The sequence below is a fragment of the Vidua macroura genome, chromosome Z (genome assembly GCF_024509145.1).
Source record: "Vidua macroura isolate BioBank_ID:100142 chromosome Z, ASM2450914v1, whole genome shotgun sequence".
Classification (NCBI taxonomy): Eukaryota; Metazoa; Chordata; class Aves; order Passeriformes; family Viduidae; genus Vidua; species Vidua macroura.
Genome location: NC_071611.1, coordinates 15,602,194 through 15,629,722, shown reverse-complemented (window position 1 = coordinate 15,629,722; position 27,529 = coordinate 15,602,194). Strand labels below are relative to the sequence as shown.

Here is a 27,529-nt window from a genome sequence, read left to right as displayed (position 1 = left end):
CATGGATATTTGACATGTAGGATGTGGATCTCTTCCACAGTAGAAGTTTTGGGAACCATAGGTCATGGACTTCTGGGGTGCACCACTGTGAAGGGGAAGGGAACACCCAAAATTTGTAGGTACGCATGGTCAAAAAGAAACAACAGAAGTCGGCGTGTCTGTAAAAACTTACAAGATTTTATTAATAAGTTATACACACAGTGTGGAAATTGGTGTAAATTAGTCCCTTATAATATAAACACAATATATGGTGGTATACTGTATATAACACAGTATATGGTGGTAAACACAATATAAACATAGTATATGGTGGTAGGTCTTGGGTAAGGGATGGGTGAAAGAGAGTAGAGAGAGAAACACAGAGATTAAAGTGTGGTACAGAGAAAGAACATCAGCAGTCCTCACTCCAGTGTCAATGCAGCTGATGGCATGTCCAGGGTCCTGGGGCACATGTGTGTCCAGGTTTGTTTCTGGGTTATCTTTATACAGTTAAGATTTCTGTGCCATGGAGCTAATTTGCTTGTTTACTATGAAAATGAGTTACCATCTGGAGTTCGTTCTTCTAGACCTTTCTGGGAACGGGTCAGAGGCCTTTGTGGGTCTCTGGAGGTCCTGATCCCTCCTTACTGGATTGACCTTAGGTTGACAGTCCATTCCTGCTTATTGTCCTCATTCCTTTGCTTATGCTCTTTTTCAGGAGCCAGAACAATGACCTTTGTCCAAGAATAATTCCGGCTTATGTCTGTATGGCCACCTTTTCCTGCCACATCCTGTTCTTTCTCATGGCATGTTCTTACTAAGTAATCTTGGTTGACTCCACTGCTCTCCTCCATTGGTGTTTGAGACATACATTAGGACCCTTATCTTCTAGGCTTCTGTAACCCACAGATTGAAACTTTGGGACTTGTGGTATTTGCCACTTTGCTTATTCCAGTTTTTCTTGTTGGCTTCTTTTCTTTTAGGAGCTGTAGCACTGAAGAATCTGGAAATAAAAGAAAATGCACTGGTAAGCTAGTGAAAATAACAGTAATACTTGCAAAAATGATTCCTGAGCTATGTTTTATGTGTTTAATGGGTTTAATGTTCATTTTTCGGTTCTTATTTTAGGATATACTTTCTTTTAAGTGGAAGCTTACTGATTTGCTTTCTCTGCTCCTATATAGATTATCTGATTAATTTGAGATGAAATTTAAAGTGTATGCATTTTTCTTCCCCCTAAGAGAGCTCTCAGCAATTGCTAGAAGAATATGCTTAGGTCGGTGTACTTTTAGCAATACTGAAAGACCTTTTTTTTTTCTATAGCTCATGAAGCTAGGACTTGGTTTTTGGGAATGTATTTAGCCTCATATAGCTTATCCATTATACTGATTTTTTTTCTTATGAGGTTGACAGGTAAGCTTGTTAAGGTTATCATGATACCTTTTCCTGCATTGGAACATTTCACAAGTTGCTGAATTAAGCTTAAATTTTCTAAACATCTTTCTTTCAGAGTCAATTGGATGTGCCATTTAAAGTTAAAGCAGGACATATTAGTAAGTTACATTTTATCTTGTACATACACATGCAGGAGTTTCTAAAAGTACTACCTTTCCTTGCAAGTGACTTTAGGCATCCTAAGCAAGTAATTTCCATATGTTTGTTGATTTGTATACTTTGTACACTCTGAAGTTGTCTCTTCTGAAAAGAAACTTTTCGAGGGAGCTCCTTTCAATAAAGTATACTGGAGTCTTGTTTAATCACCTCAATATTAATGAGAAAATAGCTCAACACAGCAAATAGGAGCAATTGGGCAGGACTGGATCTCATTCCTTGTCTTAACAAGACTCCACAACTGATTTTTACCTTTCACATGACTTTTCATCTCTTTCCTTCCTTGTTTTTGCTAAAATAAAAAGTTTTCTTGTTGCAAGTTGATTGTTTTGCAAAAGTGATTTCTTAAAGTAAACTAAGTCTAAAGCCATTATGCTTCCTTTAAATTGACCCTGGATTAATGTGTTTTCTGTGATTGATTTAGTATTTTATTAAAATTTGCACTTGGGAGGCACTGTAACCTTATGCTTCCTGTGTTCACAAAACCTAGTATTTATGATTGATAATGTGTAAGCTGCCCATATGCTTTTCTTGTTTTTGAGGGTGCTGCAGTGGATTTTCAAGGAGGGAGACATTGCTGTTAAGGAGGAGGAATGTAATTCAGGCAAATAAGGAAAGACTGTAGACTTGATAGTTCTGCTTGCGGCAGAGCAACTTCTCATGTTGTTTGTGTATTGTGTAAGAAAATACTACCCAACTGAGGCATCTTTTGCCTCAAGTGCACTGGAGTATTTTCTATCCAGTATAATAATTGTTGAGATTTTGTGTTTAATATGAATTATCTTTGCATTTCTTTTCCAGTCAACTATTTAATTGTATACGTTGACCTTTTGTGTTTGTAGGTCAACTTAACCTACAGATTCCATGGCAAAACCTTTATACTCAACCTGTTGAGGCAGTCCTTGATGGAGTTTATTTGCTTATTGTGCCCACAGCCAGTAAGTTAATTTATAGGAAGAAGTGACTATAGATTGATGGGATTTCAGAATTATCTGGAATGGGTTGATAATGTTTTCATGATCTTTATTCTTAGTAGATACTTTCAGCAATTACAGTTAAATAATGGAGTGGAAGTCTTTCAGTAATTTACGTTTTATCACCTAATTTTTTTGCTATGTAACTGTTACATGTGACTGTTACACAAATGTAAAAATTACAGCTTTTGAAACAGTATCTTTAAAAACAATATATAAGGCTTTTTGGTATTATGCATTTTTACATTATGTGTTTAGGCATAAAATATGATGCTGAAAAAGAAGCCAGGCAGCTCTTGGAAGCAAGACAGAGGGAATTGCAGAGAATAGAAGAAGCAAAGCAGAAGATAGCTGACCAAGGTAAGAGTGGGAAAAGCTAATGAAAGTGATGCTGCTTCTTTCTTTACTTTAATCCAGAAAGATGCAGACTTTGTCAATGTGTTCTAGATTCTTGTTTTTTCCTTGTTACCTAAAAACCTATTAGTTATGGTTTTTTAGGTATAATTGCCATCAGTATTGCAGAACCAGCATTCTGAAAATAAAAAGGTTTGAGTGTTGATGTGATCTGATATAAATTGTGCTGTTGAAATGCTGCTTTTGTATCATATGTTGCCTGACATTTTCTTTCCTCTTTCATGAGAAGCAGTTTGTTTCCAGTATCAAAGCATTTTTACTAATACAGCTTTTTAAAGGTTTGTTTCAATCTGTTCTTCATTACATGCGAATTCTTATCTTTAAATTCATCTTCTGGTACTTCCAAGAAATATGATTTGCTCACCTAGAGTATTGGTGGGTGCTGGTCATAATTTTGAACTACCTGATTCTTCACTCTGCAGGTAATAAAGCTAGGAAACCTTCTAATCTGAGAATGTAAATGTTGCAGATCATACAGACCAAACATGTTTCTATACAACTGGAGTACAATGTAATATAAAATTCAAACACTTATCATGCTAAATTTATTGTGTTATTGATTTGTCTAATTTTAAAAAATACTGAAATGTAAACAAATTATTAAATTGTTTTCCTTTAACATAGATAAAGTAAAAGAAGAGAAACAAGACACTTTTGTAGAAAAGCTAGTAACTCAGGTCATCAAAAATCTTCAGCTGAAAATTTCTAACATCCATATTCGCTATGAAGATGATGTAAGTACTTCTGTTTATCTTAGCGTAAGGGTTTGTGCACTGTACCATGAAATCGGGAACCTGTCTGATTTCTTCTAGTTGCTTTTCATGTTGAGAGAATACTAGTAAAGTTGTGGAATTTTATTAGTTTGATTAAAGAGAAACAAACATATGCTTACAGAGTATGAAGTAATTATTTTTTTGTCTTTTCCTGTGTTCTGTTAGATCACAAATCGTGACAACCCCTTGTCATTTGGGATTTCACTTCAGAATCTAAGTATGCAGGTAATTTTATATCTCACCTTTTATCTGAAAAACTTGTTAATATATACCAACAGGTGAAGTTGTGCTTTTGTGTGTTGTGCTTTATGGTAACAATACTGTCTAATGGAAAATACACCTTTAATCATCAGCAGTGCACAGTGGTAACTACTTGGTTTATCAAATTCAGCATAAGTACTGTGGTGGGTGTGCCATTAAAGATAAAATGCTAGCATTAAAGTAGATCTTTAGGAGAAAATTCTTAATCTTTGCCTGCTGTTTTTTGTGGTTTCCAATACACTTTGCTGGATTTGGGCTGTTCATTCTGAATATTTTACTGAAACTGACTTGAGCTCCAAAAAAGGAAGTTACTGCCTGATAACAGGGAGTGGTGGGAAAGGAAAAAAAAAGGAAAAAGGAAAAAAAAAGATGACATCTTTTTCTCAGCTGGAGCTAATTTTTTTGGTCTGTGAGCTGCACTTTAAGGTGCTAAGAGTAGTAATCACAAGATGGCATGCATTTTTTTTTCTGGAAGACTGTGTAGTAGGAGCAGTATGTAGATTGTGTTGGGTTGCTCTGATTCAATAGTTTTTGCTGTCTAACTGCTAGTCCTAAAGAAAATATGTCTTAAATAAATGTTACTTTCTTGAATGAAATGGTCATTTTGTGAATGCTTGTTCCTAGCACATTAAAGGGTCTTCTTCAGGCTCAAACTAAAACTAATTGCTTCCAGAATTATAAAAGAATTCAGTCCCTTATTTATCTCTGTCCAAAAAGCCTGCCTAAAAATATTATTGGTGTAAAGGAAAACAGTATGCAATACTGAAAACAGAATCTTAAAGTATCTTTGATTCTTGTGTGCAGCGTATCAGTGTATGTACATGTACGTATTTTTGGGGGAATTAGCCTTTTCAATTTTTCGCTTAAAGTAATGGATTAATCATCTTAAATCCATGGTATTTTGTTATGATGATGTTACTTTCTTTTTTTGTACTTAAAACATGTTGATGAACTATAGATATTGCAGTGTTTTTGTTTAATTCTCATTTCAGACCTCAGATAAGAATTGGAATCCATGTTTACATGATGAAACTGCCAAGTTGTTCCACAAGGTACAGTGTAGATTGTATGCTAAAGAAAGAATTGCTAATAAAACAAGCTGCATTAGAGTTTCTGAAAGTAAGATCAAGAAAACATGTAACTGTGTAGGCTGTATAGCAGAAGTAACATTCTGAATGTTTTTATTCATCCAGACTTTGTGAAATCCAAATTATTAATCTAAAATTTGTAGATACCAATACATATGTTCTGTTGTGTTTACAGCTTGTGCGACTGGATAACCTTTTTGCTTATTGGAATGTGAAATCAGAAATGTTCTACCGTGGTGGTTGGGATGAATCATTGGTAAGATAGTGTATCTAGTCTTCTAGTTGAAACTGGGAAGCAGAGAACATGCTTCACATTCAGGCCTGCTTCTTTTTATGTCAATGTCCTGGGGAATTGTTTTTAACTAAAAGTGTTTTTAGGAAAAAACAGTATATGTTAAGGCTTTTATGTGATGGAAGTATAATGCTCATCTGAGAAAGTTAAAAAAACCAGTTTTCTATGAGTATCCAAATTTAGACAATTGATGGTCATCTTACCACTATTCAGTTTTATTTTATTAGCTAAATATAGACATATCATTCTGTTTAAAACATAGATGAGTATTTTGAATTTGCTTTGGGTCAGAGGGATTATCTGAGAACTGTTTAAAAATGCTAACATTTTGTACTTCAAAAACTTTATCTGGAAATAGAAATACAACTTCCTGTTCACTTCATTGTGTGTGTAGGTTAACTTAAAACAGGGAGTTGCCAGCCACAACATGATTCCAAGCGGTTATGATTTTGGTAAGTGTTAATTAATTGTAATACTCATTTTTAATGGTAATTTTTACTGGGTCTCAGAGGTTGTCACTTTGGCTGTTACTCAAAAATCTTACTAAGGAGTGCAGTTTAAACCTGGAAGAGTAACTGTCTTTCTGACAGTGAATACTGTATTCTATAGTTATATAAAAAAAGCCTTGATCAAAGTGAGTCTTGAGTCATGTATCATTCTAATGGAATGTAGTACATAGATTCTCATTGTTAACATCCATCAATTAATTCCTTTATTTAAGAAGTTTAGCAGTAACATACACACTGTGTAAGTTTGGTGAATTCACATTAGTTTGAGTATGTTTTTGAGTCACCTGCTTTATGCAGAGTATCTTTTTTTCCATCAGAGGTGAAAATAGTAATCACACAACTTTGAAACATTAATTTCCTTTTTTTTTTTAGTGGGACTATTGCAAGTTATATTGCTTTGAGTATGACTTACTTAAGTCTGAAAATCACATTGTCATCACTCAAACATGGTGATAGTTTGCTTTCCATTGTATGGAAAATACATAGTTTGTGTTTATCATGTGCATCTGTGGGACTGTTTAGAAACTGTTCACAAGTCTGAATGGCCTTGGAAGTGGCTTGTTCTCTAGCAGGAAAGTCTTCAGTTCACTATAGCCAGGGTTAAAAAAGGCACTGTCAGTTTTATGCTGCTACCTTCCCCAAAAAGTATCTCTATTTTGACTGACAGAGAGCTATCTAGTAATTTCTTCTGATTCCTTACCCATCTTTTTTAGTTGCTGGATTTGATTCTTTTTGCAAGAAAACAAATGTTAGACATTATAAGTTGTTTAAGTCTTTATGTAGTAAGTTCAAAATGGGTTTATGTAAAGCTTAGGATTCAAGATTCACACTCTTAAAATTCAGCAGTGCCATCAGAAATACTGACCGTGCTGGTTTACTGTGGTAAATGAAAATTTGGTCCTGTCTGGGGCAAGTCTTTAGAAGTCTAAAACCTTGATAGGAAGGTAATAAGCATGAAGTCTTATTTTATCACTTCATGTAAATAGAAACATGTATAAGAACATTCTTATGTATAAGAACCATTAAAAAAATGGACTTTAGGAAGCTAAATACAGGGAGAAAATTAATTGAAATGCTACCATATAGAGGTGTAGCTAAAAGTTTAATGGTTTCTTCTTGCAAAAATGCATGTGTCCACTACTATGAACCTTTCAGAGAATTTGGAATATTTGATATGTAGGTAATATATCAGTATTTTTGCTGAGATGAAAGAAACCATATTTGAAAAAAATATGATTTTGATGAACTCAGATAATATAAAAATTCTTGCTATTGGATCAATTGCTGAAACAGATGAAAATATTGAACTAAACTTGGCCTCAAAAGCCTGATATTGCCAAACTATGGAACAGATCAAATATTTCTGCTCTGAATGTTTTTTCTTGTAATATTGATTTTGTTCATGCTTACTTGGGCTTGGAATTAGAAATACGGAATGTTTGGTTTTAACCATTGTTGTGAGTATAATTTATTGAAGAGTAAAGCATTTGTAACAGCAACAATAGCAAAAAAATCTTAAGGAGTAAGAGTTCCTATAGTGCAATAAATGCTATATTTGAAACTGTCTCATACTATAAATGTATCATAGCCAAAAAATATTCCATTTGTTACAAATATAAACTATTTATTGAAACATCTGCATGTAATTCAGCATACAGGAAAGTTTGTGGTGGTGTTCTGCAAAAATTTGTTTCGTAAATGTTGCCAGAGTGAAACTGAAAATTGAGTATAGATTATATTCTATTTTAAGTTCTGTTGGTGCAGTTCATGTTTTTCAAGTCGTTCATGTTTTCCAAGTCTAGCATTCTAAAACTAATAGGCTGGCATAATTTAAGATAAATATATGTATAATTTATTGCACTCTTATATAATTTAATTGCACTTTTTATATCAACTTGTATTTTTTAGTATTCCGCCCAATTTCAGCTAAAGCCAAGCTCCTTATGAATCCTCGATCTGATGTTGACTTTTCATCACCGAAAATAGATCTAGATGTAAACTTACAGGATATAACTGTTGAATTCAATAAGCCACAGGTACCAGCTATTTTTCTGAAGTTATATGTAATGTTGTAAAAAAGTTAGTTTGCAGAATAAAAAAGGTGGTCTGAAATTTTATAGTGTACATATAGAATCTATTAACTTAGTCTTGTTTTTTTTTTTTTTTGTAACTGATTTTCTCTTCAAAGAGTAGCTTGATACGTGTTGTTCTCAGAAAGATAATAATGCTCAGTTTGAATTTGTTTGCCTAGTACTTCAGTGTTATGGAGCTTCTTGAGTCTATTGATATGATGACTCGAAATCTGCCATATAGGAAGTACAGACCTGATATTCCAGTGCACAACAACACCAGGACATGGTAGGCAACCTTAGACTTTGAAAATAATTTGTTAGTTATTAACTTGAAATAATTACCAGTGAATTGCTTCTTACTTAAGAAGGTTAGAACTCATTTCCTGCTGAAAGGAAGTCTTCTCTTTTGTTTTCAGTATTTTTTCTTGAGCTAGTATTGTAGGAAGGTGATGAGGACCTCGAACCAAAGCTGTGGACACAATATTTGAAAACCTGTGATTGCTCTCTTAAAGACCATTATCAGGAACTTAAGTCTGATAGTATTTTTGTATCATAAATTTGTTTAAGTGAAAGCCACTGTTATATGTTAGGTAGTTCCACAAGAACATTGCTATCATCTAAAAACAGGCAAACCTTTGCAACACAGATGGTAAAGATTTGATTTCTTTTCAGAAGATTCCTTACAAATATATTTTTGTTATTCTCACATGTGCATGCATAGATTTGTGGGTACTTTTCAAACATAGTTACTTTTGAATTTTAGGAACCAGTAGTCTGTCAACTTTGTCTGGGGGAAAAATAAGTAATACTTACTTATTTTATCTAAGTAAAATACTTAGGTTTCTCAGCTGATCAGAAGTACGCTATTAGTCAGGGGATTTCACTCTTGGCAACTTGAATTTGTATTAAGTGAGAGTCTGCAAAGCCTTAATATGCCAAAAGAAAGATAAGCTATACATTTTTCTTTGCTAGGTGGAAATATGTTATTGATGGTGTCCTTGGAGTAAATGTTCAACCTAAGCTCCAAATGTGGTCATGGGAACATATTTCACATCATAGGAAGCAAGTGAAGAACTATAAAGAGTTGTATAAAACAAAGATAACATCAAAAAAACCTAGTGAAGAAATCTTAAAATTGTTGGAGGTTAGTAATTGTCTGTTGAAGGCTTAAATATTGTTCATCCTGATACTTGTTCAAACTTCAATGTTAAAATGTTCCTGTATCACTTCTAAGTTAAAATAAAACTTTCAGTGGCCATACTTGCAACTTTGTCACTACCTTTCTTTGTTAGTAGTATTAACGAATACATGAGGTAAATCTTTAAATCAGAAACTGCAAGAAAAAACAGCTTAAGGTGGTGTGCTGTTCTTTTGCAGCATGCCACCTTAAGCTGTTTTTTAAGTTTAAATTTTCAGATTGAGCGAATTAACTTGGATTGTATGAATTGAATTGCTTGCTGTTGTTTCCTGTAAAACCGAGCCATGGAATGTAACAATTGTTAAATTGTCAAAAATAATTTCTCATCTCTCTTCTAGGAATTTGAAAAGGCCTTGGATATTTTTAACATCACTTTAGCAAGGCAACAAGCAGAAGTTGAGGTAAAATGACATCATTTAAATGAGTCTGTGAATAACTGAAACATGAGGTTGTGGAGATTTTAGGCAGACGCCTTTTAGCTATGGTGATTGAACTGTGTATCATACAGTCTTTAAATTTTCCTTGTTAATGGCTTTTTGTTATAAGGCATAGTTAGTTTTTCAGCTTGTAATTAAACAAAAATTAATGACTCCATATACTCTTTCTTCAAAATGACTGATTTGGGATAAATCCCTTTCTACTTCTGGTGGGAAAGATAATACTGTGGAAAATGTGGCCAAAGGATGACTGAAGTTAAATTGGAAATGCTTACACCCAAAGCTGTCTCTCCCCACAACAGTCTAGACTATTAGTTTATTCCTTTTTTTCATGATACCGTGTTACATTGAGTGATCACCTGTAGTATGTTGGCTCTTTGAAAAGAGAATCGGTGTTTCTGATTGCAAATGTTACTCTTGAGTACAGCAAATGCAGAATACATTTAAATAGATTAGTACAATTAGGCAGGATAATGTGACTTGAGTAGTTATGCTTAATTTGTTAGCCTTGGTTTTCCTAGGCTAATGTACTGCTTAGTTTTACATATAGTATCTGAGCATCTTTCTGGGACATTGAAGTGAAATATTTGTAGTTTTTCTGAAATCTGTAATCTTTCTCCATTAATAATTAAGGCACCTAAAAGTAAGCAGAATAAGTTTACAATCTGAAAGAAGGCAGTAATTAATAATTAAACTTCATAAAGCTCGGTTACTACTTACGACAGTGCTTGAAAAAAATTTGATTTTTTTTGTTTTTGTATGCAAATTATATTAAATATAGTATAAATGCAATTACTCCAGTCACAGATGTTGTCCTTCTAACTGTGAAGAGGAATCTATAAATGTGATTTTTCCTTCTATTTGTCTGTATGTACACCCCCATTTGAATGCTTGTGTTACCATTATCCAGACTCTTAACAGAACCAGAAGAAATATTCATGACTCTTCCCCTTCAGTTTGTCCAGACTGGAGTGCTTTTCAAGGGGTGGGGGAAGGTTTGGTTTTGGTTTAGTTCTCATTTGATTTTGGAATAATCTTATATTGTAGTGGAAAGTTTCTCTTGGTTTTATCTTTTTCCTTCTACTTTTTGCAAGTTGATGGAAATCTTGAAATATTTCCTATCTAGTTTTGTTCTTCCTTCCCCAGTGTGATTATGCTGCTTACAAAAGGTTATGTCATATTGCATTCCTAACTACCTTCAAATTATGAGTTTTAAGATACATTTCTGTAACACTTAGAAGTAGGTTGTAAGAAAATGAATTTTCAGTTGTTTGGGCTTTAAGTCTTGCATTTGAAAAATGTTGGAAGCACATCTTGAAAGATGTACTGGCTGATTATCTGAATATATTTCAAAGTATTCAAAATCAGGTCACAGTAATTCTAAGCTGTGTTCTGTCTCCATCTGTCAGGACGCATCTGTGTTGTTATCAGGTCATACCTTTGAAAAAGGATTCAAAGGACTTAGAAGAGACAAATTTACTACTACTTTAGTATCCTGACAGTTAGCCGTAGGTCTGCCAAGTATTTAAAGGATCACCCATTAGATGTGGGCTGAGTAAAGCCAGGCAAATGATCCTGCTGTTTGTGAAGCATTTCTGTTTCTTAAAAGCATACCTAAGAGTTGAATTTCAAGGGCTTACTTTTATTTAGACCTTGAAATCAAGCTCCTCAGAAACCATGTTTGTGATCACAGTGCTGATTTTCAGGCAACTTTGTAGCCAGAATTTTATATTCCAAACCTCAGACCATTTTTGCTTTTTTATCATGAGTGTTTGAAGTGCCAAATAGTAGCTTCAGTGAGCTAAGCATCAAGTTTCTGTATCAGCTTGAGAAACGTTATCCTTTCAACCTAGGGCAGACTTTTAGGATTTATTTCAGTAAGAACACAGGACAGAGTCATGGAATCATATAGATTGGAAAAGACGTGGAAGATCACCAAGTTCAACTGTTAGCAGAAAATTGCTAAGTCTACCAGTAAACCATGCTCCAGAGCACCACTCTACGTGCCTTTTAAATACCTCCAGAGATAGTGACTCAACCACATCCCTGGGCAGCAGGTTGCTTTTCTTGGCAACCCTTTCAGTGAGGATGCTTTTCCTAACAGCCAATGTAAACCTTCCCTGGCACAACTTGAGGCTGTTTCTGCATGTTCAGTTGCTTGTTACTTAAGAGAAGAGACTGACCTACCTGGCTACACCCACCTTTCAGGTAGTTCTCTGTCAAAGTAGTTGACCTTGCTGATTAAGTCTATGACTGCGTTGATTACTAAACCACTGTAAATGGAGGAGAGGGAAAGTTCAAGAGGATTCTTTAGCAAATTTTTGTAGTTCCTATACTGAACAGATTTTTTTCCTTCATCTTTGCAGAAGTGGCTTCTGTTTGCAGTCTTTCTTTCCCTGGGTTCTGGTGCCTGCTTCTGCCTCAGACACGTGAAAGAGTCATAGCTTTAAACATCACTTATTCTCCATGGCAGTTGTCCTTCAGCACCAACCCCTCAGTATCCCAGAAATCTGTAATTTCACAGATTTAACCTCCTTATATCTAAGGCCTATCCATTTTTCCATTGGGTCATTCACTTTGTAACTTCTGCTTGATGACATGGTAACCTTTATAAAGAGGACTATTGAGGACTTTGTTCAAACTTTTTGTAGCTTTGTGTTGTTAAGCTCACATTCTGCATCATCTCTCTGAGGTGAATCAATAGTATAAATCTAGAAGCCTTTACATTTCTGTCGTGAGTCCTGCCTTCCTTTGTCCAGTAGGTATGTAGATGTGACAAGTCCCTACAGAGTACCGATTTATAGTCAGCTGTTTTTTTCCTAATTGTGTTGCAGAGATACTTGGGTTTTGAATGCTGAGAAGGGATTCCTGTCTCACTTTCACTTTAGTATCTTTAAACTTAGGGCTTATCTGCAACTGATTGTGTATTTTTTGGATTGTATTAGTCACGAAGAAAGTTAGCTTGTGTGGATCACTATAGTTCTGAGAACAAATTTGGATCACTTGATGTTTGTTTGCCATCCCCATGACAAACTTTCAGTGGTCAGCTTTGTATGTAGCCTACACTTTCTGTGAGGACCCAGTATTGGAATCATCACTGGCATCAGACAGGGCATCCTCTATTTGTGGAAATAGTGAGTGTGGGAGGAGGGAGGGCTTCCTTACTATTCTAACAATATGTATCACATGCAGGAATAGTTAAGAGTAAATACTGTATTATGAGTGTAAATACTTTTTTAATTGCTTTGGGTATCCATCTTGAAATGAAAAATATAGGGCTAATACAAAATTTGACCTGTGATGGCCGTTTAATTGCTTAATATGAATTTTAAATTATCCTTTAGAAAGCCATTGCATATAATGTATATGGTGAAAGCTGGAGAGAATTCTGCTATGTAAGAAATGTTTATTGACCTTTACATGTTCTGTTCTGTTGTAAAGGTGGTTGTTACTATGCAAAATAAAATTGGTCCATAATACACTGTGTACTTGAAAAAGTGACTAGAAGGGAAATTAAATAAAAACATTTTGCCTTTTCAATGCTTGTCTAATGATGTTCTGATTTGTTAGAGCTGCTCTTGGTCTATATTTTTCTTAGGAAAATGAATAAAAAAGCATGAAGAAAATTACTTACCTGAATATTTTTAAAATTTAAGGCAACTAAGGCTGGATTGAAAATCTACAGGCCAGGAGTAAAACAAGATGATGAAAATTCTGGTGGCTGGTTTAGCTGGATATGGAGCTGGTCGGGTCAAAAAAAGGATGAACAAAACCAAGAAGTAAAGGGTTCAAGTATGATAATTTACTGGTATTCTTTTTGTTACTAGGAATCTATTAGAGTCCTAGGTACTAGCAGTGGAACTTGTTATCAAATGATTGCTGTATACATTTTCTCTTAGCCTTTTCTTTTGCTGATATAATTGTTAATTGTGTGTAATAGAGGTTGTACAATTGTACAACTCCTCCGTAGTTCCTTCTGATCCGTGTTCAATGCAGTATAAGTTAACAGAATGTAAACAATTTTACTTGCATTCATTTTAAAATTTGTGTATTTTATGTTTGATTTATGAGGCACCTAGTAAAGTTTATGGAACATAGAAAGTAAATTTCAAAGGCTGCTTCTGTTGTTAGCAAGATAGGAAATAGAATAAGTAAGGAAAAAATTATAAGAACATTTTAAAGCATGCTTTAGATTCGCAAGACTACTGTATATTGTAGAGCTACCATGCACTGGAAAGTGTATAACAGTATTTGCATTTTTCAGATACCTACACTCAGTTTAACTAACCTCTTGATATGTGGCAGGTCTTGAAGAACTGATGACACAGGAAGAGAAGGCTAAACTTTATGCAGCAATTGGATATAGTGAAACAGCTGTGGATCCAACCCTTCCAAAATCAGTGAGTCATAGCTGACTATATGGTAACAAACAGTAGCTTTATCTACCAACAAAAATCTATAAAGATGATATGGAATCACTTTTAAATTACTTGAAGCTTTGTCTCTGTATTTGAATATTGTTCTGATACTGCATGCTGGTTTTCTGCGTCCTTACATCTTCTGTTTTGTTCATCTGATATATAAAAGGCCTTAGTTATTTATTACTCCTCAAATACTGATTCTGAGATCTTAGTCCTCTAAGTTAACCTCTGAATCTTAGATGCAGTTTCAGTATAGTGGCTACAAAGCTTACTTTTGGATATTCTGAAATAGTAAAGAATAAATTTTTGCTTGCTCTAACAAGAATAAGATAATAGATGTAGTGTACTGTAGTTTAAATATTGAAGTATATTCATATATTATCTTACAATATTCAAAAGGTTTTTAAGAAAATGCACTAGGGAATCTTAACAAAGATCAGGAAGTGCACTGTAATCTAAAATATAAGTGATTATATATTATATAAGGAAAGAGATGATTCAAGGATTGTACTAGGAAAGAGTAACATGTTGAACTGTTGAAATAGTTGAACTGTTTGGAAATAGTCTGATAAGTTCTCTTACTGTAAGATACTAAGGATGACATGATGAACTGCTTTCTACCTCTGCATCAGAGAGTCTTTTTCATAAAATGTGGTAAAAATATAAAAGCCTTGCCTCTTTGTAGATTTTTACACCAGCTATGATACAAGCTATGCATGAAAGCAATAGTTTCAAACTTAGTTGTAGCCTTCATCTCTTCCTAAACTGTATCAAGATGTATATTAATGTATTTTATATTCCTGTGTTGTTGTTGTTCTGGCATATCTAGTATGAAGCCATGAAGTTCTCTGTGAACTTATTAAGCATGTCGATATCAATAAGAGAAAACCAGCAAACTCCTAAGCTAATAGAATTTTCATTAGCTGACTTGAGTACAGTATTTACCCAACGACCAGGTGCACAAGCTATAAGGTGAGCTTTCTCTATCAAACTGGTTTTGCCTCTCATGAAATTATGATGATGACTGGTAGGCATTTTAAGACTGTGTTGTGGTATTTAAGTGTCATTTCTTGTGCAGTTTGGAGTGGAATTATTCTGCGGCTAAGGGATGAATCATGGATACTCTTCCCATGATTGAATTCTCTGCGTCTCCAGAGCTTTTTGTGCTAATATGGATATACTCCTTTTTTTTGTTTTTCAGTTTGTCATTGTTATGTGCAAACAATCCAGTTATTGTTATTTGCTTTGAAAAGTGACTGTTAAGTTTCCTTTTGAAACTAAACTTGAGCAAGGTGATCTTGCAACCACTTGTTCGTGGGCATTTAACATGACTGGAAAGTTCTTGTGTTCCCAGTTCACCTTGAGATTTGGGGAAGAAAGATGCAACTGATGATTTTTCCTTTGTTTTGTGCTCTCACAGTACGTGGTGAAAAGCATCTACTGAAATATTTCAATTTTATTTCAAATGTAATGACTTTAAAATTCTGGGAGTAGGTAACCCTCCTGTTTTAAACCTTGTTCCCTCTACTTTGAGATATATAAATATAATATATATATGATATTAAGATACTATAGATCTTGATTAGTTTCATGTATAATTTTTTCTAAGATTTTACATCAGTGTTTTCTGTTGATACTCTTGTTCATCTAAATGGCCCTGACAATGCTATAGTACTAAAAAAAGGGGGAAAAAACCACTACATTTTTTACAGTGAAATATTTTTCTTAGAGTGTTGGGAGATAAAAAAGTGTTCAACTCAGAGCTGTTACAGAGATGGATAGCATCTTGGAAAAAAAATTCAAGATCTAAAAAGTACCTCTTGGAGTAATTAGACTGTTTATCTTTGTTTCTTTAATTTCTCTGCACCAGAACCCTTTTCTCTCTGCTGTATGTCTGTTTCCCACTATAAATACACCTTCTAATTCCTGAAGTCGTACTAAAGAATTCTCATTTGAATTCTACAACTTTGCAGAATCTTTTACCTGCCCTGACACCTGTCCTCATGAAAAATGTATGAAGGAAATAACTTGGATGCCCTTTTGTATTTAGATAGGGGCAACTAATAGACACAAAAGATAATGAAATGGAAAAGAGTTAACACATGGATGGATGTATTATATCCTTAGAATAAGCTATTTATACTTAAGGTAGGGTAGAAATGTGTTGTATTGGTTTGTGATTTGTTTTTTTTTTTCCCATCTAAGTTTTTATACTCTTGCCATGTAATTGTACTTAGCCAGATGGATATTGCATCTGAACAGTCTACTTACATTTTTTTACAGGTTTGAAACAAAAATTACCTCTCTTGAAGTTACAGGAGTATCTCAAGAAAAGTGTACACCCCGTCTCCTGTCTTCTCGAACGGTCTATTCAGATGACAGTACCTCACTTTTAAGCATAATGTTTGAGACTAACCCTTTGGATGAGAAAGCAGACCAGAGGATTAGAATAGAATCACAACCACTGGAAATAGTATATGATGCAGTAAGTAAATATTTGAATAAACTATAAATCTTCAAAAGTCCAGCTTAATAGTAAATTTACCCTTTTTTTTTTTTTTTAACAGATGACAGTAAATAACTTAGTGGATTTCTTCAGACCACCAAAAGATGTACATTTAGAGCAATTGACATCAGCAACTCTGATGAAACTTGAAGAATTCCGTGAAAAAACATCAACAGGCAAGTGCTGCATACTCTTCTGACGGCACACTCTTCTGACAGCACACTCAGACAAATTTTAGATCGTAGGAATGCTAAGAGTGTATCTTTCCCTATGGAGATGTGTGCATCCAAGTCATAGATTTCTAACACACCACCTAAACAAGTTGAATTTTTCAGTCTTATTGTAGTATGTTTATTCTAGGTATTGAATAGACATACTGCAATAAACATTTATGCGTGTATCTCTTTTAACTTAAACTATTTCTACTTTTTTTATACTTATGACTTATTTATAAAATATGCTCCAAAGCCACAGATAGTGTTTCAATATTTTTACTCCATACAGAGTTAAAAAAGTTTGTTACATCTTCTGTTTTGTTCATCTGATATATAAAAGGCCTTAGTTATTTATTACTCCTCAAATACTGATTCTGAGATCATAGTCCTCTAAGTTAACCTCTGAATCCTCTTCAGATTTCGCGTTTTTCAGGACATTATACTTTTGCATAGGTGTTTTTGGTTTTCTGACTTCCTTGATGAATATTGATTTTGATTTGCATTGACTCAGTTCAGGTTGTGTAAACTGTATTTATCTGCTTTACAGCTGCTCAGATTTACAGTCATTACACTAGTTTTCATTTCATCCTGTTTATCTCTAGAGATCTTGTATTTTAAGACATGAATGCAAATGCTGAATACTGTGAAGACTAGCACTGAGATCTGTGGACTTTATTTGTTCCAGTAAGGATGTCTGAGGCTTCGTAAATCAGAGATGTGTCCAGCACAGTGTCCTGTCTCTGTGGATGGGAGTGGATGCGGAGGGGAGATTTCATATATAAATTATTTTTAAAAGGGAAAAAAAACCAAACAATGGATGTTTTCTTAAACCTCTTATAATTTCTTAACCTATTAATAATTAAATTGTAAATATAAAAAAATCTGAATACTCAAGTGATAAAGATTTAAAGAAAACTCAAGAAAAGGTTTATTTAATTGATTGCTTCTATCAACCTAGTATTGAGAGGGAAATCAAACTTCAGTGGTATTTTTATTCATTAGTTCTTTTTCGAGTGAACTATTGAATTAAGGACTAATATCAGATTAACTAGAATTACATGGATCAGCTTGATTGTCTTTTCTTTCAGAAATGTCTTGAGCAATATTGAGTATATTGGTACAACAGTTGATTGTTGATTTCTGAGATAAAAGTTAAAATTTGCTTAGATATAATATGCTTGGTTTTCTGCTCATTAGCACCAGATATAGTGGTGTTGATCATAATTAATATTTTGTGGAAATATGCAATCATGCTCTGTGTTTATTACAGTTTGAGCATATTGTTACTGTAAAGGTATATCCAACACTGTTTGGACCCTCACAAGAATGCTGTATTGTCCAGAGTAACCTAAAACCTTTTCCCAGTCACAAATGAAAAATTTGATGAGAATATCTAAAAATATTGCAGTGCATTGCTTGTGTAATCTTGTCTTGAGTCTTAGAGAATTGCCAGGGAAAAAAGATTTGATCTGCAGAATATTTCTATTGCAGGAGACTATGCTAATCTCAGAGGTAGAATAAGAAAAATGGGAACATATAAATGTAATTAATATGTCTGGACCTGCAGTCCTCAAGAATGAGTTCTTAACAGTTTTCTACGAAGCAATAGAACGTAGCTGGAAAATATAGGGGAGCTGTGAACTGCAAAATTGAAGGAACCTGCTACACTGGAGTAGTTATGATTTTCAGCATTAAAATACATTAAAAACCCTTGGTTTACCAGAGCTAAATTTATGGATTCCACTACATTTTCTTCCCAAATAAAAGAAACAAGAAAATGTTTACTTGACCTTTCTACATCACTCAAATTCAACTAGGCAGTGCAAATTGATAAAATCCAGTTCTTTACTGACTAGCCTAGCTCTCCTGTGACAGTGCAACCTTTGATAATGTAACAGTTTTAATTGTTTTCTTACCAGTGGATGTGTTTACTGTCATATTGTCATCTTTGTAATTCATTATCTCTACTTATGTGATCATCAGCTTGTTGTAAACTGTAAATATTTAATGAGTTGAGGCTGCATTATAAGACAGTTTCCAGAGCTAACTTGAAGCAATATCATTCACTCTTCAGCAGAGCAAAAAAGCAGAATTTGGTCTCAAATAGTATGAATGTCTGATTTTCCCAGCTAATTGCATGATTTTTAAATTTAATTTTTGTAAGATCATATGTTTGCATATCTTTGGTATCTCAAGATGGAGATGTTTGTCAGCAGAGTTAGTGTAAACTTGTGTATTTCAGCATCAAAAAACACTCACAATTTGACCAGTGGATTTGGATATTCCCAATAAGAAATTCTAGAGCAAATAAATTTCTGAATCTATGGAACACAGTGGGTTAATTCATTATTTTTGAAGTTGCAGTTCACATTCCAGTTCTTCTCATTTAATCTCTGCTCAGTGGGAAACGTTTTTGAGTTTGCATATGTCACGTTGTTGTCTGTACTTGTCAATTAGCACCATTTGCTATCATCATTTCATCTACTTGATTCTTCTTTAAGGAGTGTCTATAATGAATGGTTCAGAAGAAATATGAAGAGCATATGTACCTTAGTTATCTGGCATACAGATAACTAAGAGTTTGTTTAAAATTAGACCTGATTTTCTTATTGTTGCTTTCTTTTAATCCTATAGGTTCTGTGTGAATTACTTTTGTTTGTTTGTATTTAATAATTGTACTATTTTTTCAGGTTTGTTGTATATTATTGAAACCCAGAAAGTTCTTGACCTCAAAATAAACCTCATGGCTTCATACATCATTGTTCCACAAAAAGGATTCTATGATCATACATCAAATTTACTACTTCTGGATCTTGGTAGTTTTAAAGTATGTATTTATGTAATGCAGTAATTAACCAAAAATTCTAATTCAGCTTTTTACCTGATTTACAGTTTCTTAATTTGAGTTTTATGGTAGTGAGGAGTCTCACAGTACTTACTCTTACTCTTACAAGAGTAAGAGTACCTCTTGCAGTTTATTTATTAGATATTTATTTTAAAGTGCTTTCTAGTCAAGGCAAAAGTTACCGAACTCTTCTCGGTGGAATCGTTCAGTGCAAAAGAATTGCTAGGAAATACTCCTTCCCTAGTATGAAATTACTGTTGATACTTTGGACTGCTACATGGAAAATGTCTAGTAATTCTTTACATTGCCTTATAATATAAAATAGTGAACTTCTTTGTTACATGATTAAATGGTATTCTTATTTTTCATATTATTATTACTTACCCTTTAATCACTGAATTAACTTTAAAATAAGAAAAGTGAACATACTCACAATATTTAAGATAATTTGGATGAGATGAGAGGTATGTTTGAGATAATAATTTATCTTTTTGACTTTTCCCTTGCATGAGGTATGTGAAATTATAATTTATCACTATAAAAAAGAAATAGACTTTGAAATAAATTAGAAGAGACTTTGTCCATAATATTAGCAGTCTTCTTACTCATTGATGAACTTGTGTTCTTCAGGATAAATGATCTTGTATGTGCACAGGCAATTTACTTTTTATTTACTTGTATTCTGGGTGAAATTGATTCTTCCCCTTACTATCTATTTAGATTACTGTCTGTGTTTTAGCAAAAATTTGTTTCAAATCCTAAAATCTTGCTAAATAGAGTTAGTTTTCTATGTAATTTCCACATAATTACTTTCTGAACCTATGATTGGAGTTCGAATTACAGAATGGTTTGGCTTGGAAGAGACCTTTAAAGGTCATTGAGTTTAACCTCCTTGCAATGAGCAGAGACATCTTAAACTAGATCAGGTTCCTCATCTGCCTGTCCATCCTGACCTTGAATGTTCCCAGGGGTGGGCATCTGCCTCCTCTCTGGGCAACTTGTGCCAGTGTCTTGCCACTCTCATTTTAAGAAAATTCCTTATATCTACTCTTAGTTTTAAAGTGTTACCCCTTGACTTGTCAGAACAAGTCCTGGTAGAGTCTGATACCATCTTTCTTTTTGGCCCACTTTGAATACTGAAAGGCTACTGAAAAATCTCCCCAGAGCCTTCTCTTCTTCAGGCTGAGCTGCACCAACTTTCTCTGCCTTTTTCTTAGAGTGGAGGTGTTCTGTCCTTCTGATCACTTTTCTGGCTCTTCTGTGGACCTGGTCCCACAGGTTGCAGTACTTCAGGTGAGGTGCAGAGTAGAGAGCAGAATCCCCTCCCTTGCCCAGCTGGTCACACTGCTTTGGATGCAGCCCAGGATATGTTTGGCTTCCTGGGCTGTGAGTGCACATTGCCAGGTATCATCCAGCTTTTCATCCACCAGCACTCCCAGGCCCTACTCCATAGAGCAACTCTCAGTCCCATTGTGAGCAGCCTATATTGATCATAGAACTACTGAATTACATAGATTGGAAAAGACCTTTAGGATCCTTAAGTTCAGCCATTAACTCAGTACTGCCAAGTCCACCACTAAATGATGTCCCTAAGTGCCTTATGTCTATATGGCTTCTAAATTCCTCCCAGTTCAGTGACTCAACCATGTCCCTAGGCAGCCTGTTCCAGTGCATGGTAACCCTTTCAATGAAGAATTTTTTCTTAATATCCATTCTAAACCATCCCTAGTACAACTTGAGGCTCTTCCTGCATGTTCAGTTGCTTGTTTCTTGTTGTAAGAGCCTAACTCCTGAACCACATTCTCAAGAGCTACAGGCTCCTTTCAGGTAGTTTTAAGGTAAGTGCCTCACTCTGCCTCCTTTTCTCTGGACTAAAGAACTCCAGCTCCCTTGGCTACTTCTCACAGGACTTGTTCTCCAGATCCCTCCCCAGCTCTGTTGCCCTTCTCTGGACATCTTCCAGCACCCCAATGTCTTTGTTGCTGTGAGGAGCTCCAAATAAAGTGTAGTATTCAAGCTGCAGCCTCACCAGTGCCCACTAAAGGGGGACAATCCCTTCCCTTGTTCTGCTGGCCACACTATTGCTTTTGTCCACCTGGGCACTCACTGGCTCTCATTCAGATGGCTGGCAATTAGCTTGGCCTGCTGCTCTCCTCCCTGAGCTATGTCACTAAACAGAGGGATTGTCTACTTGGGCACACCTCCCACAGGTGTGCTCACTGCTGCTGTGTGGTGTTGGCATGAGTTGGGCGCATCTTGCAGCTTGGCACCTGGGTGGCAGCATGTTCCCACCAGAGCTCTGATCAGGTGCATCAGTCATGGTGGTACCATGCTTTGGTAATGGGCTGCTCCAGTCCAAGTACAGGTCTGTGCGATAGGTCATGTTTAAAAAAAATGTGTTGGATTGCTTCACAGAGTAGAATTAATGAATAAACTTGTTCTGTAGATACTAAAAATTATATGATCTGGTTGTAAATACAAGTTATTTCAGTGACAAATAATTTCACCAGCTCTTCTGAGTATTGGTCATTTGTAGGCAGTTTGTAGGATTGGCACTTTGTAGTTTTTTGTGTGCCTGAGACAGCCTCCTGGATCTAATCGTAGATCAAATAGCCCACCTCCTTTTCCACCCATACAAGATTACTCTTGGAAGCATTACATAGAAGAACACATTTCAAAATCAGATTTCAGTGTGTGTGACATCTTTTTCCTGAAGTGGATGAGTAATTTTTGTAGTGAATGTGACTCCTAGATTGGTTCCTCTGATTCAATAGAATATAGAAGTACCATAAGAGAAAATTTAGTTGCCTCTCAGGATATGATTAGTAATTCTGTGTTCACTTTGAGTGACATGCTTAAGTGAGAGGTGGGTAGTTTGTTTAATGAGCATGTTTATCACAAAACAAATAATCTTTTTCCCTCAGTTGCATACTGGAAAAGATCAAGCCCCAGGAGGAAAAATGGCATGTAAAATTAAAACTGTCTCTCAGTAGATAAATAGGGTTATTAATTTAGTCATTCTGAATTTGCATCTCCAAGTTATTTTTAACATAAAAGTTACAGTGGACTTAGGGTCCAGCAGTACTGAAAAATAAATGCTGTGTCTTTGATGCTAGTTTTTAAACCTCTTTTAGTTCTTTTGAATATTACCCAGGTTTGACAAAGCCAAATATGAATCCAAAATTATTAGATATATAAGGATGAGGACAGACACATTTCAGCAGAGATGAACATCAGGGAGGGCACATACAAATGTAAAATACCAAAGAAGTATGGGAGCCCCAAAGCTGTATCAGAGGAATATTGACTGATACTAAAGGAAAGACATTGATGATGAACAGTCCAAATCATCTTTTCCTCTCTAATGTGTCACAACTGAATTCAACAGAGTTCAGAAATACCTTTCACATATCTGAGTTGTTTAATGCAGTAATATTTTATATATAAAAATTCTGAATGATTATTCTACTGATTACAAAGGGTTTGGGACTTTATACTTTGAAGTATAAGCCACTTATTAAAGAAAATTATTCTGTACATAGTGTATAATATATTTTAATTCGCTTTTTGTTTCTTTTTTGGAGGAAGAAATGGTGTTAATACTCTGTTTTTTGTTTTGGTGCAGTCTAGGAATTTTAGGTATTTGCTGTGCTGTGATAGTTGCAGGACTCTGTGACCTATAGTGAGGACTGAATAATTTGTTGTGATAGGAGGAAGTGTTTGTAGAATTAATGCTTTGAATATTTCTGAAATTGATTTATCCTGCCTTTTTTTTTTTTTTTGACATGTTTTAAGATGACAAGCAAAAGCCGTTCTGATTTATCACAAATCAAAGTAGGACAAACCTCTATTGAAGATATAATGTCCAGAGCTTATGACAGTTTTGATGTCCAGCTCAGCAGCATGCAGTTACTGTACAGCAAACATGGTAAGTATTCATGAAAGTAATCTTTCTTTATATGACTAAACACAATGTGGTGGTGCTTGTGCCTCATAATTTTAACTGAAGCAGTGGAGAATCTTTTGGAATGTACTTCTTCAAAAGTAAGGGTTCTGATCATCAAATGTTCACTATGAACATGTGATGAATTTCCAAAACGTACCTTTAGGACTTCAGTTCCAATCTTAGCAAACTCATAATAAAATTCTTTTTGTTGAAGACATCTCATTTGATTTGTTGCATAATAAGTGTAAGACTGTAATTACTTTGTTTATGGTGTTTTTCTTCAGTGCCTTTGCTTTTCTCCAGATTTAAAGCAGAATCCACAAGTAGTTGTAGGTTTGATAATTTTTTTGAGGGTAAAGAAAACACGAGAATTGAACTACTTCAATAAGGTATCAAAGGAAACTTTAGTATTTTGGGAACTAGCAACATAGAGTCAATCATCAGAGAAGTCTTAATAATTTAATTCTTAATCCTTTGGATTTAATTCAATTTAATGATTTAACTCTTCAGGGGAGAACCCAGAGCCTAAACTCCCAGTACGATGCATGTTAAGAATTGTGTCCTTAGAAGTCTACCCCATGGATGCTGTAGCTGTGAAGATAAGAATAGGAGAAATGAATAATTAGTCTTATATGTCTGAAGTTCAGATCCTGTATAAATACATCTGTTGATAGAACTGTAAAAGAGATCATGGCACCTGATTTTTTAGGAATACGTACTGATATCAGATACTTGAATTCTGTGATGTGTACTGAGAAGGAATATCTTTCAGCGTTTAAAGTAGGTTTTCTCTGCTCTTCTAGATGAGAACTGGCGAGAAGCTCGGAAGCTGAAAAACTCATCTCAGTGTATCTTGCAGCCCTTGGATGTAAAACTGGAATTTAGCAGGGCTATGGTTGTTACAGATGCAAGAATGCCCAGGTATGTATTTTTCTCAGTTTTGAAATTTTATGGTAAATGACTTTTTTGAGGGGAAAAAGAGGAAAAAAATAAGGATATGGTCATACCTGTGCACTTTTGCATTGGCTGTATTTAAATATTGAAAGTAAAATACATTTATCTAGAAAAACAGAAAATAAATCATAAAGTTTTCAGATACTGAAAAGGTGATAGAATAGTAGTATGCTTAGCATATTTAATGATTTTTATTAAAGATATTACTGCCTCTTCTAATTCAGTCTTCCTAATAGCTAAATTTCAGTTCTTGTTGAAATTACCAAGGAGCTAAAAATCTGAATTTAAAATCAGTTCTATAAATACAAAAAAGTATTTTGAAAAGTAATGTGCTGTCATACTCCCTCTCTTTTCACTTGGCTTATTGCTCTAGTTGGTTTACCTGCTAGGGAAACAATTCTTAATGCCTTGAGTTTGCACTTAGGGTTGTTTAGCAAAATCTTGTTAGTTATGGAAATTGTACCAATCAGACGAAAATTATTAGTACTGTTAATAACGATCGGTGATTGCATGATGTAATGCTGCCACCTTCTGGAAACCTGAGAGGCCGGATTCTGAATTTTGAGGCTTACAGAACATCTTAATGTTTTCCCTCCTTTCTTTTTCTCTGGTGAAGGTGGTCAAATAAGGGGAATGCAATTCACAGGAATCTTTTTGTGTTAGAAAGTGAGATTTAATTTCTATGGTCATATAACAGAATGACATAATTTTAATGTAGGTTTGTAATTCACATCTCTCAAAAATTACACTGATATAACCTGGATTAAGGAGTGTCTTCTCTTAATGAGTACACATGTTGCAGTATTGCAATACTACCTGTCTAACTGTCTTGGCTACCGGGTGTGCTTTGGCAGTTAATATGTCATACTGATTCTGTAAAATTTCTGCATAATTTTTCTCTATATCTCATTGGGCACAAATGATAAAGGTTAACTGCAGGTTTTGTGTCAGCAAGAATCCCCTAAACTGTAAATTTTAGTATAGTTGAATAGGGTTGAATAGGTAAATATTATGCTTACATCAGTTTATATATATATATATATATATATATATAAAAAAATATATTATATATATATATAAAGTATTTTTAGTGTACATGTATCTGATCCTTTATATTTCAGTTTTTATAAGTATACTGTCATGTAAACCCAATATTATATTTTTCCAGAGTTTTAAAATTAATATTTGGAACTGCCTGCATAGAACAGCATAGTTCTGTTGAGAAAAATGAGTGGAAATATGTTACTTTTACAGCAAAACCTACTATCAGAATTGTTGTTTAATGTAGTAGATGTTTACAAGTTAGTTTCTTAGTTTGGAAGGCCCCTGGTTTGCATTTAGTCATCTGAAAAGCAGATGATGTGGTGTCTCTGTATTTTGATTCTTTGATTGTATGTCTTTCAGTGACCATTGAACTCATTTGAATTCCTGGCAATTTTGTTGTTCAAAACAGTAACGAATTTACCAGGCTTTGTCCTGACTTTGTTTAGAAAGGCACATTTGTATATTGCTACTTTGGGGAGAATACTAATTTAGGTAATTTTGGTAATGACTACTATATCAAAGGACTTTCACTGTTCATCTGTGTTTTCATCTACTCATACTTCCTAATCATTAAAATGGACTTTCATTCTGGTTGGATGTGAATATCTGCATTTCTTTAATTTCTGGTAGTAGGCTGCTCCTTATAGTTTCTGTTACTTGAAATTTGGAAGCACTGATATGATTCTGTAGTTTTACAGAATGTAAGGTTTTGTATTGTTTTATGTTTGTTTTATCCTGTTGTATGGTTCCTCCATTTTCTGGAAAAGAGGTATCTGAGAGTCTGTCTGTCTGGTTTTTGAAGGTGTATGAAGAAAGTATTAGGATAGCAATGTTAAGAGCATCCTATATAATAGCATTCATTATAAACACAATAAAAATTCCATTGGGAAGGAATATACTGATTTGCAGCTTTGATGGTGGCATTCTTTCTTTCTAAACACAACCAGACTGAACTTGAAAGAAGTTTCTGCACAGATTTCCTCATCAATTGAAGCACTTCGCTTCCCCGTGCCTGTCTGCACAAATGGGGTGTAATTGATTCTTCATATGGAGATTTTCCAAACCTTAAAATCTCTTGTTTAAAGAGCACTGTAGAGAGCCCAGATTATTTGCAGTTGTCTGCTTTGTATCTGAGTGCCTTCCTTCTGACTGTATGGGCTGTCTGTTGTGCAAACACTCATGAAAAATGTCTTAACAATGTACACAAATTTTTGTTGAGACGTTTAAGTGCAATGTACGTGAGAATTGCTATTATATATTTAATTGCTATTGCTCCTCCATCAGCTGAGGAGCGCAGTAGAGAGAGGTCCTTCAAACCTGTTAGTTACACATCTACCTTAACCCTCTCCATAATAATAAAAGAAAAAAAGGGGAAAAAAAAGAAGGAAGAGTCTAAATCTCTCTCTAATAGAACTGGAATTAAGAGTTAGAATAGTAGTTGAGAATTAATCCTGTAAGTTTAAGGATGTGAAGAAATTAATAAGCTGAAGAAAACTAGTTATTATCACAATTTAACATGTACAATTGTATGCTTCCTTAAGTGTCAGAAACTGTTTTTTCAGATACTCTTACAGTATCAGAGTAAGCTGAGATTGGTTGAAAATATGGAGCTTTTTATTCTCACATCTTCTTCAGTCTTACATTTTATGTCAATTTGAAGACTGACGTGTGAGTTAAGCACATCAAAAGTGGAAGGAAATAGCTTGTCTTGTTCCTTACAAACCATGCATTAAGCATCTGGTGCTCCCTGTTACCTGTTGAACAGACCTCTTTATCTGTTCCAACTAGAAGTTCTAATAGTAACACAATATGTTATTTGAGCAAATTTTCTGCTTCTGTTACACTCACTTGTATGAAAAACAAAGTAGTGTTTTAAGTCTTTAAAAATTCAGTGTGTATGTTTGATGTGATTCTACTTCTTTTTTGGCCAAATCCTATTCAAATACACTTAAAATATGTTTTACTGTTTTCATTTTTAAAGATGGTTATT

At 34.5% G+C, this 27,529-nt stretch overlaps 1 protein-coding gene across 2 annotated transcripts in view; it reads left to right on the top strand.

Annotated features, from left to right (window-relative positions):
* The window catches only part of VPS13A (vacuolar protein sorting 13 homolog A), a 105,765-nt gene that overhangs the window by 6,341 nt on the left and 71,895 nt on the right, over window positions 1-27,529 (top strand). For both annotated transcript variants that reach the window (XM_054002516.1, XM_054002517.1), the window contains exons 2-22: window positions 963-1,006; window positions 1,490-1,532; window positions 2,433-2,528; window positions 2,823-2,924; window positions 3,603-3,712; window positions 3,917-3,976; window positions 5,005-5,064; window positions 5,276-5,356; window positions 5,787-5,844; window positions 7,810-7,937; window positions 8,153-8,259; window positions 8,946-9,117; window positions 9,510-9,572; window positions 13,265-13,400; window positions 13,914-14,008; window positions 14,859-15,001; window positions 16,313-16,514; window positions 16,597-16,711; window positions 19,441-19,577; window positions 23,391-23,523; window positions 24,345-24,462. In XM_054002516.1, coding sequence (XP_053858491.1) covers window positions 963-1,006; window positions 1,490-1,532; window positions 2,433-2,528; window positions 2,823-2,924; window positions 3,603-3,712; window positions 3,917-3,976; window positions 5,005-5,064; window positions 5,276-5,356; window positions 5,787-5,844; window positions 7,810-7,937; window positions 8,153-8,259; window positions 8,946-9,117; window positions 9,510-9,572; window positions 13,265-13,400; window positions 13,914-14,008; window positions 14,859-15,001; window positions 16,313-16,514; window positions 16,597-16,711; window positions 19,441-19,577; window positions 23,391-23,523; window positions 24,345-24,462 — 2,203 coding nt within the window. The remainder of the gene's footprint in view (window positions 1-962; window positions 1,007-1,489; window positions 1,533-2,432; window positions 2,529-2,822; window positions 2,925-3,602; window positions 3,713-3,916; window positions 3,977-5,004; window positions 5,065-5,275; window positions 5,357-5,786; window positions 5,845-7,809; window positions 7,938-8,152; window positions 8,260-8,945; window positions 9,118-9,509; window positions 9,573-13,264; window positions 13,401-13,913; window positions 14,009-14,858; window positions 15,002-16,312; window positions 16,515-16,596; window positions 16,712-19,440; window positions 19,578-23,390; window positions 23,524-24,344; window positions 24,463-27,529) is intronic.